This window comes from Azolla caroliniana, unplaced genomic scaffold, assembly GCF_043228905.1.
Source record: "Azolla caroliniana isolate FFs.n. ecotype wild unplaced genomic scaffold, voAzoCaro1.0.p SCAF_17, whole genome shotgun sequence".
In the NCBI taxonomy this organism is placed as follows: Eukaryota; Viridiplantae; Streptophyta; class Polypodiopsida; order Salviniales; family Salviniaceae; genus Azolla; species Azolla caroliniana.
This window is the reverse complement of record NW_028230452.1, coordinates 13,988,448-13,998,878: the sequence shown is the minus strand read 5'-3', so window position 1 is coordinate 13,998,878 and position 10,431 is coordinate 13,988,448. Positions and strand designations below refer to the sequence as shown.

Below are 10,431 nucleotides of genomic sequence, written 5' to 3'. Positions count from 1 at the left end.
TTAAGATTAAAATTTGGTCACTTCAATCACAAAATTTGGTTTTATGGGATTAAGCCAATATAACTCAGTGTAAATTCATAGAATTGGATTTTAAGGTGACTTTTCAATTGAAATTTTTGATATATAATATAATTTGGATAATTTAGTTTCATTTATGATGTATTTTGAAAAATAAAAGTGGTATAAATTGGTCAAAATAGGTATATAGTGGCATTATGGTAAATAAGTTTAGGTTTAAGGGTACTCTGGTAAATAAGGCTTGTAGATTTGAGTGTAGTATTACTTTATAATGTGTATTTTTTGGACATAGGGGTAGTTTGGTAAATTTGGAACTTCCAAGGGCATTCTGGTAAATAGATGAACTTCCAGGGGTATCCTGATACTTTTCCCTATTCTTTATGGGTCACAAGATTAATGTACTAGCATTTGTGAGAATCACTGAGAATTGAAAGAGCTTTTGTAGATGATTGAAAAACTCAAAAGCTTCTTGGGGAATGAAATACTTCAAAGCCAAGAAGATGTTCATGAAAGCGGGGAGAGAAGAAATACCATGTTTGGTTATGGTAAATACGAAAGCTTTCTAAGTGAGAAACCATCCTTTTGAAAATCACGTCTTTGAAACAAAAAGAAAAACTACGAGCTTTCATACGTCAAAGGACATCCAACTCTATCACTTCATTGAACCTCTTGGTCATCCAATATCATACGGTGTCATTCCTCTCATGAGCTAGCTTTATTCATTGTGGTTTCACATGCAATGGTAGCTAATTATATGTCCAATATCGTACAATGTTATTCCTCTCATGACCTAGCTTTATTCATCGTAGTTTCACATGGAATGGTAGCTAATTATATGTTGGTTACTAAGCCCCCATACCCTATCTAACTTTATTCCCGGTAGTCGTGTAATGGTTATACATTGGCTATTAAACCCTCACACACACGCATATATAGTCGTGAAATCATGTGCAACTTGAACAACAAATAGCGTCAGGAGATGTCCTTATCTTTTCCCAATTACCAAAGTACCCTTTAGATATATTGCATGTTGCCACAATGCCATGGCCTGAAGTACAGACATGACGACAATCTCCACAAATATAATTGTTTTTCGATTAACTACCAGACTACTCTTTTGGTATATATGTATAGGTTGTGATTGTCACGGGCTCTTGGGATGACAATAATGTGAAGACTAGACAACGAAGTACTTACTCTTTAGTGTAATAATAACCTAGTTCATGTGCATAGTAAATGATACCTACCTTCTTCAAGCACATGAATGAGTTCACATGGTAAAAACACTCCCCATTGACTCAGTTCTTCCTTGCTTCTTCTTCTTCCTCATCATCTTCCCCTCCTCCTCTTCTTCTATACTAGAAGCACTACTTAATTTAGGGGGGGCCATCATTCAAAACCATAGATTTAATTGGATAGAAGAATGACCCATGATTATGAAACTTCCAATAGGTGTCACAGGGCAGCTAGCTACTACCATAGCTCATGGGGAACTACTACAAGCTACTTATGCAATGGATTAAGCATACATACAATAATAGCCTTACTACTAGTAATGCTAATCATCAATGATGCGAATATAGTGATTAGTAGTAGTAACAATGCCATGATACATATGGATAATGAGGCGATCAACTACGAAGATGATGATGATGGCGATGATAGATCGTCAATGAAGACATTCTCATTGTCGGGCATTAATCGTAGGCATAGTAGTAAGGATGCCAATGGGTATGGCCATGGTACCTCTGGCTGTGCGTTCCCGGCCATATTCAATTTCGGGGATTCTTCGTCCGACACGGGAGGTGTCCGGGCGGCCTTCCCATTCATCGCCCATTCGGAGCAGTTCCCGTACGGAGAGACCTTCTTCCACAGGCCCGCGAACCGCTTCAGCGATGGCAGGCTTCTCATCGACTTCATCGGTACCCCATGAAACAAGTTTTACATATATAATGGAAAATTTTACTATATATAATGGAAAACTTTACATATATAATGGAAAACTTTACATATATAATGGAAACATTTACACACATATATATATGTAGATAATGGAAGGCATTATGATTTTGATAAATCTTTAGGGGTGTGTGTGTAAGTATATTGTTCCCAAAATGCTTTGTGATTTTTGCAGCCCAGGGGCTTGGCAAGTCATTCCTCAGCCCTTTCCTTCAATCTGTGGACTCCAACTTCTCGGATGGGGCCAACTTCGCTTCGTCTGGGGCGACCGCCATGCCCGGCTCCTTCATCAGCCCCATGAGCCTCGCGATTCAAGTCAATCAATTCAAAGTCTTCAAGCAACAAGTCTTGCAGGTTGCGGCCCGCCGAGCACGCAATGAATTGGGTAATTTTCCATTTTTTGTTACGAATACAAAATGGATCGGATTGGGCTCCTCTCTCGATTCAGGGTATGTTTCCATTCATTAGACATGGATCCGGGGGCTCGGATGAATGGATTTACATCCCAGAGGTGCAATTTAAGAGAACAAATTGTGGAGGAAGGATGAAATGGCCATATTCATCGAATGAATTCTTCGGGTGAATGCCATGAAATTTGATCGAATCAATTTGTGCAGGAGGAGGAGGTCGGACGAATTATTTGCCGGAGGTGAGGGCATTTCGGGACGGTCTCTACATACTCGGGATCGGAGGCAACGATTTCAGCTATGCCTACATGAAGCTCAAGATGGACGCCGAACAAATCAAGAGCTATCTACCGAAGATAGTGAATGCCGTAAGCGATGCGATCACGGTATACACACACGAATGAAAACCAGTCTAATTCCGAATCTTGATGCAATTTAGATACAAATGTAAATGGTTCGGCTGAAGCTTTATAGGTTATGATTTAACCTCAGAAATCTAGAAACTTAGAGCTAAGAATACTTCACAAAAAAAACAAAGGGGCCAAATCTTCAGCTTCTTGCTAGATTGCTGAAATTCATTCTGAAAGAGTTTCCTTCGTTTCATTGCAAAGTTTAGGGGAACTTAGGTCCATAAAAACAGCCAAAAGATTTAAAAAAAATCCTAGAGAATTAATAGAGATTGGCCTATAAATAATCCCCATTCCTCTAATACAAGCTAAATGTCAAGTCACTCACTAAAGTAAGTAAAAAAGAAAGACATCACTATTATGACAAATGTGTATAGTGTGAGCTTATTATGTGATCATAATGTGGGTTTAAATATAAGTCTTTTATGTCACCAATGCTTCCTTATTGGATGTGACCTAAATCGATCCAACCATGTTGGGAATTTTTATTTTTCGTAAGGCACTATATGATGAAGGGGCTAGGAGGATTTGGGTCCTTGATTTGGGGCCACAAGGGTGCATGCCTATGACACTCACAAAGTATGCGGCCAACATAAAGATGAGCGACATAGACGAGTGTGGTTGTGCTCGCCCCTACAATGAAGCCGTCGCACTCTACAATCGTCTGCTTCGAGAGCAGCTCCGGCGCTTGCAATCTGTGTTACTGACCTCCGACATTGTATTCGTCGACACTTTTCACATCCAATACTCCATGATCAAACATGCCCCTCGCTATGGTATGTATACCTGCCTAATTGCATCTAATTCTTACACAAAAAAAGGTGTTGTAGCCCATTCTCTCTAAGACTTCTCAATTGTGTGATAGGCTTCATTCTCATATGGTTCCCAAAGTCATTATGTATCTCTAAACTTAAAGACTAAAGGGCTAGGTAGTAGTGGGACCACTATAAGTATTAAATTGCTTGTGTTTCTAAAAAGCCCTTTCAATTTTCGTAGATAGCATCCTCCCTTGCACAAGTGTAGTGTCATTTTTGTTGGTTATAGAGTAATGGGTTTAACTCTAGTCATTACTGATGCTCATTTACCTACCTTGCCACGATTTAGCATGCATACACTAATTGACACCTATCGACACATCCCATTATCCAATAGTTGCATTGTTTACCTTCTTTTTATATGTCATCAAAGTTGTCACCCAATTACTAATTTCCTTCATTATCCTAAACTCGTCATTCACCATTGATACAATGTCTTTGTCAGTACCTTCAATTCTCAATTATATATGAAGCCACAAAACCACGTAAAGGTGCTAAGAAGAGCAATGTCTTGGACACAACTACTTTTTTTTATTTTAGCTATAACGCATTACAACTTTGTAAAAAGTATAGTCTTCATTATTTAACTTGTGTAGTATACGCCACATCTATGATAAAGCTATAGTATTCTCCAACTTGCAGTGTAGTCTTGTGACTTTTTAAGGCATCTTTTGGCTCCTTCTAGCACTCATTATAACTACTAAGGTATCCTCAGACTCCCATTTACCACTCGTAGATGATATAAAGGGTCGTCCTTGTACAATGACTTTTTGTATGTGTACTGCAAGTAACATATTGCTCAAATATATGATCACCACCAAACCCTAGGGTTTCACACATTATTTCGTGATTTGAAGAGCAATACCAATTAAACAATCTTGCCATTAATGTTGTAATGTTTTCACTCGAGATAGTAATGCAAAGCAATATCTACGTATAAAAATAGTCAAATACACATAATCGGCAAACAAACAGAACTAGAATGTATTAAAAAAAAAGTTTCTACATCATGGGTCACACTTTTTTACTAGTTTCACTTAATCTAGATGTTGTGATTATCATCCTTTACCTACTACAATATTGCCAAACCATATGATTCAATCCTTCCTCAAAAGGAATATTCAAGTTGAACATATTACATGTACTATATGTATAGTGCATTTGACAAATATTGTGTAACACATTATAGGCATTTGACTATAATTGGATTTGATTCAATTTAATATAATTGGTATGGTCTTGAAATATAATATGGTGAATTTTGTAATAATTAAAATTTTGATATATAGGTTTTAACTACACGACTCGTGCATGTTGTGGAGTTGGTGGCAAACACAATTTTGACTTTGGAGTACAATGTGGTATGAGCAACCATGTGCATGGTCAATTTCTTTCTGCATTGTCATGTGTAAATCCATCAGAATACATCAATTGGGATGGGGTTCATCTTACTGACCATGCTAATGAAGTTCTTGCTCGACAAATATTATCTGGATCATATTTTCGCCCATTCTTTCCATTGTTTGAACTTTGTCCTCCTCAACTTTAAGTATTCTCAATGACATGCCTAAACTTATGAGACACTAACTTGCCAATCTTACCAAAATAATTTTGGATCCCTCAAAATTAGTAGATAAAAAATCATTCATTCATGTATTATTATCTACAATTTAGACATGTTAATACATTATGTGCAATTTAGACATGTTTACAATAATAAATTATGTATACTGTGTATGGAATGTTTTTTTATATAAACTACCAATTACATTTCGTAACTATGCCAAGACAATATGCTACCTACAAGAGGCACAAAGCCATTCACTTTCACTTTCTATACAGATACTTTGATAAATTAAGATTTACAAATTTATAACTTTAGGTTACACAAGGTAGCTAATGACAAGAATGTTATAACTTGTGTGGTAAGGTTGTCACATAGAGACCAGAAGGTGATGCTTAAATAGCTTACAAAAGAAGGACCCAATGTACACTTCCTTATTGCTACATCCTCTACTTATATCATTTGATATCCTCTCCTAATTCATATATGTTCGTATCCGCTATGCATCATTTTGTGCTTAAAAAGCAAATAAACACATTGATCAAACAACATTAGGAATTCAAGAGCAATCAATTGATAATATGGTTTGTTGCAATATCAAACTCAAGTATGATTATTCTGTTGTGAACTATAAAGAATTCTGATATTTGGGGAAAGTAGTATCCTAAGGTTAAGATGTTGATTTAATCATTATGCTCAAGCAAATATAAAAAGCGAAGAGTAGATAGAAGGTTAGATTCTAGACAATGGGAATTATATTAGCTTTAGATAAAACTATGTACAATAGGTGGGATCCTCTTCATATACATGGGTCGAGGAGGTGGTTCATAAATAATGGAAACCATGTGCCACATCTTGTATTGAGGTCATGATGTGAACTATCATTTATGCTATGTCTTAGCATATATTAATAATAAATAAATATTCAGTGTAGCTTTTTTGGTATCGGGTGGCCTATAAATATTCCTTTAGTTGGTGGATGTACACAGTTAAGTCGTATATTGCACTTGCTATATTTACGCCCAACTTGAGCTTATTTCCTCAACACTCCCGATTATGTGAAAGTTATGAAAGTGACTTATTTAGCTAGTATTTACCATTAGAGAGTAGAAGCATCCATGAAGCTTTGACTTGTTCATCCTCTTTTGCAACCAATGATTTGTAGTTGAATGTGGAGAAGAAAGTTTGCTCCCCTAGATCGAATGTCTTGAATGATTGACCATGTATTTGTTATGTTACTAGTTGCATCGAAATTAATTATCATTCAAGATTGATCATGTATTTGTTATGTTACTAGTTGCATTGTAATTAATTATCATTGAAACATTGTTCATTCCCCTAAACGCTATTCCTTCCTTTCTTTCATGATCAAGTACAAAATGTACCTTAAGAATATTTTCATTCACCAATACCGAAGTCAATTTTTCTAATGCCTTACAAATATCTATTAGAGTGAAACTATTAAGCATTCTAAATCCATATCGAGATCAGGGAAAGACATTCATTTGTCTCCCCAATAGTTTAGGTTTTTAAAACACCTTTGTGTTACCATAATTACTTGATCTTGAACCTCATCTCATACACCTAGAGGGGTACTGGCGTGAGATCATGATATTGATTCATGTTTGCCAATTGATATGTTTACATCACGCCATCATGTTATGCCGATTTGTTTGATCCTATCTTATTTCTTTGTCAGAAATTATAGCTCATAATAACGACCATCCAATGACATCCTCCCAAGCGGAGGGGATTCAAGGAACTACTCCTAGGACAATCCCAATCAAGTTGTATTTTTGACAAATACAAAATTTCTTAATTCTACCTTAACCGAGATTTCCGAACTTTGGCAACCTCATGGAGCTCTAGAAGCATGTGTCATTAGTATGCAATGAGATACTAATAGACCAGACAAACGTAAAATTGAACCATCATTTGTCATAAAGCAATTTACGACAAAAAAAGAGAGAACCGACAAAGCAATCTGCACATGCCTTGCCTGATGGGAACCTCATTTTGAGGTCTATCCCAATACAGATAGTATGAAGATTGCCTATCTTGGTCAAGAACTAGGGGATAAGGTTGCTTGGTGGCATGGGCTTCACACTACTAGGAAATTGCAAGATACCTACACAAACATTGTCACAATTTTCAACGGTCAATTTCTACAACCTCCATCTCACACAGAGGCATTGTAAGCACTAATGAACCTCTCCAGCTAAAAAATTTCCTTGCTCGAGGGTTATGTTCACCATGAGAGAACCCAAATTAAAACACTGCCTTGCCTGATGGGAACCTCATTTTGAGGTCTATCCCAATACAGATAGTATGAAGATTGCCTATCTTGGTCAAGAACTAGGGGATAAGGTTGCTTGGTGGCATGGGCTTCACACTACTAGGAAATTGCAAGATACCTACACAAACATTGTCACAATTTTCAACGGTCAATTTCTACAACCTCCATCTCACACAGAGGCATTGTAAGCACTAATGAACCTCTCCAGCTAAAAAATTTCCTTGCTCGAGGGTTATGTTCACCATGAGAGAACCCAAATTAAAACACCAGGTCTTGAATGGGACAATTGGTGAACTTTTTGTTTTGTCAATGACATCCCAAATTTAGACTATCATTGGATAGTGCACGATAAGGGTCCAAAATCCTTCAAAGCAACCGTTGAAATTGGTTCTTGTTATCAATGCACTTCAAAGAAGGACCATGATAAACTTGAAGTACTTTGGGACTAAGCAATTGCAATTCATTGGGAAATGCAAGATACCTAATGAATTCTTGGATCAAGATTTCAAGCGATAAAATCGTTTTTGTGTGTTCTGCCAAAAAGAAGGGTGTCGATCCAACCAATCACCCCTGAATGAAGGGATCGAGACGGATCCAACGCTTGAACAACATCCCATACCACTGCCATGGCACCGAGTCATACCTCGTACTAGTGCTATCTCGCCACAAGAGTTTGTTCATCACAAGGTGACAATATTGATGTAGTTGAATAATGTGGCTAATGAGGACACCTATGCCTTATCTTTATTGCCAGGCCTAAGTCCCTTAGGCAAGTTTATACTTCGCCCTTAAGGGTTGTCCCAGTCCATAGGATTAAAAGTAATCCTTCCTTCTTTACACTCTTGATTAACCCTCACACTTTTATCCTCATGTGTAGAATACTACGGTACAAACTACCACGGAATAAATTATGGTCACAAACACTTGAAGTAATGAACATAATTTAAAAGATTTTACGTTAAGCATGCCAAAATTACTAAACACCTTCTTTTTGCGTTCTTAATTTTTCTTAAACCATAAATGTAGGCCCCTCAAACAAGATATTTTATCTCGATCATTATCCTAATTTAACCATATCATTTGATTTGATAATAAGATATGAACACATAAAACAATTCCATGTTTACACTCTTAGGTACTCATTTAGAGAACAAACATGTAGATGAACCATGATGAGAGTGGGATTTGAACCACACACTTTCCAACCAAAACATTCAACACCTTCCACCAACTCAACAATGTCATCTTGTTTAGGACATTTTAAAGCCATATTTATGATCATTATGAATTATGTTGGAATCATATATGGTTGTGCACAACCGCTTGAAGTAGTGAACATAGTGATAAAGATTTTACATTAAGCATGCAGAAAGTGTCGTTAGACCCATCCTTACATTCACATCTTCAAATACTTACTTTCGAACTAGAACCTTAATTTGGCATCTTAGACTAACTCATCCATCTCCTCTAGTTTCAGATGTTGGAATCATATATGATTGTCCATGACCACTTCAATTAGTGAACATTAAAAGATTTTACGTCAAGCATGTCGTAAGTGCACTTGGAACCCAACACTACATTTACATTTTTAACTAGTATGTTTTGAAATGATCATACAATATACTTAAGGTGTTTTTTTATTATTTTAAACAAAATATCCTTCCATTAGTTTTAAAAAAGCACATCAGCAACAATGCTATGCTTTCCGTAGAGATTGTGCAACTATTGAAGCCGCTCTATCCCACAACACCCAATCTGAAAGATCATTGAGTATTTTTTTGGTTTTTTCCAAGCTGGCCACATTTAGCATACATGTCCACCAAAGCATTCCCAAGCTCAATATTGTCTTCCAACAGTCTCACGATTTCATTGTGAATTTCTATGCCCTTATCAACTACCACTACACTACCACAGTCCTTTAGCAAACTTACAAGGGTGTTTGCATCTGGAAGTAGTCCAATTACTGTAGTAGCATATTCAAAAATGCCACATTTAGCATATGCATAAACTAGAATAGCCACAAGACACGGATCTGAATCAAACTCCCTTTCAATGATGTCATTATGGATTTCTTGCCCTCTTCTCATAGCTTTTAGGCTTATGCATGCCTTCAAAGTAAAAATATAGGTCACAAAAATTCGCATAGTCCCTTTCAACTACTCTTAGACTGTTATAGAAATATGTTTGTCCCTGAGCATAAGAAATAATAGTTATACATTGACACATGCCTCATGTTTGTGGAAGAAATACCCAGAGTGGTGGCTGATACCTCCAACGTATACCACCATCAACCATGCAGAATACCTTTATCCTTTCCCATCTCTTCTTAAAAACCTCTTGCTTTCAAAAGATACATCTGGATCACCTTTGGTAGCATCATATTCTCCTTTTAGTGTATGCACTAAGGTCATCCAAATCTCCTTGACTACATCCACAACATTCCATTGAATTTGCTGAAATATCCTTCGACATCTACTAGTCCACAAAACCCATATAATTATTGAACTAATCGTCTCCCAAACCACGCCATTTTGGACTGAATTAATAGGCATGTATGGTGACACTTCCTCAACATATCGACCTCTTGTATATAATGCAAAGTTAACATTTTCTTTTTCATAATCTTGTACCTCACCCTTAATATTAGCCCACATAACTGCCCCCCATTTATATATTCTAGATCCATAAACCTCATGCAAGAGACGTTAAAATCTTTTCCAAACCAATTTGGTAGCCATACATGACCAAAATAGGTGATGAAGAGACTCCACTTCTAAACCACAAAAATCACACATCTTATCCACTTCTTTACAATACATCCAAGCTCTAACAAGAACCGCATAATTAACAATCAACCATCTAAATAGAATAATCTTCTTTGGAATTTGCATAGCCCATAGCCATTTCCAAAATTTTGTCATGTGAGTAGGATCCACATTATAAGTCAACCATTTTGTTGCTGCTG

At 36.7% G+C, this 10,431-nt stretch overlaps 1 protein-coding gene across 2 annotated transcripts; it reads left to right on the top strand.

Annotated features, from left to right (window-relative positions):
• Nucleotides 1–1,171: 1,171 nt before the first annotated feature.
• On the top strand, nucleotides 1,172–5,338 carry LOC147853218 (GDSL esterase/lipase At3g26430-like). 2 transcript variants are annotated; one of them, XM_087333521.1, is made up of 5 exons: nucleotides 1,172–1,940; nucleotides 2,153–2,362; nucleotides 2,604–2,770; nucleotides 3,291–3,567; nucleotides 4,896–5,338. In XM_087333521.1, exons 1-5 carry the CDS (start codon nucleotides 1,442–1,444, stop codon nucleotides 5,153–5,155), a joined length of 1,413 nt encoding a protein of 470 aa, XP_087189647.1. In that variant the 5' UTR covers nucleotides 1,172–1,441; the 3' UTR covers nucleotides 5,156–5,338. The 2 variants fall into 2 exon arrangements, with proteins under 2 accessions (XP_087189647.1, XP_087189646.1); XM_087333520.1 differs by having other exon boundaries at nucleotides 1,173–1,940; nucleotides 2,595–2,770.
• Nucleotides 5,339–10,431: the final 5,093 nt, after the last annotated feature.

Bases quoted from the DNA above. Each gene is read 5' to 3' on its own strand.
- LOC147853218 (XM_087333520.1), top strand. From the start codon at position 1,442: ATGACCCATGATTATGAAACTTCCAATAGGTGTCACAGGGCAGCTAGC. The intron at 2,363-2,594 runs GTAATTTTCCAT...CAATTTGTGCAG, and splicing joins CCGAGCACGCAATGAATTGG to GAGGAGGAGGTCGGACGAAT. The intron at 3,568-4,895 runs GTATGTATACCT...TTTGATATATAG, and splicing joins CAAACATGCCCCTCGCTATG to GTTTTAACTACACGACTCGT.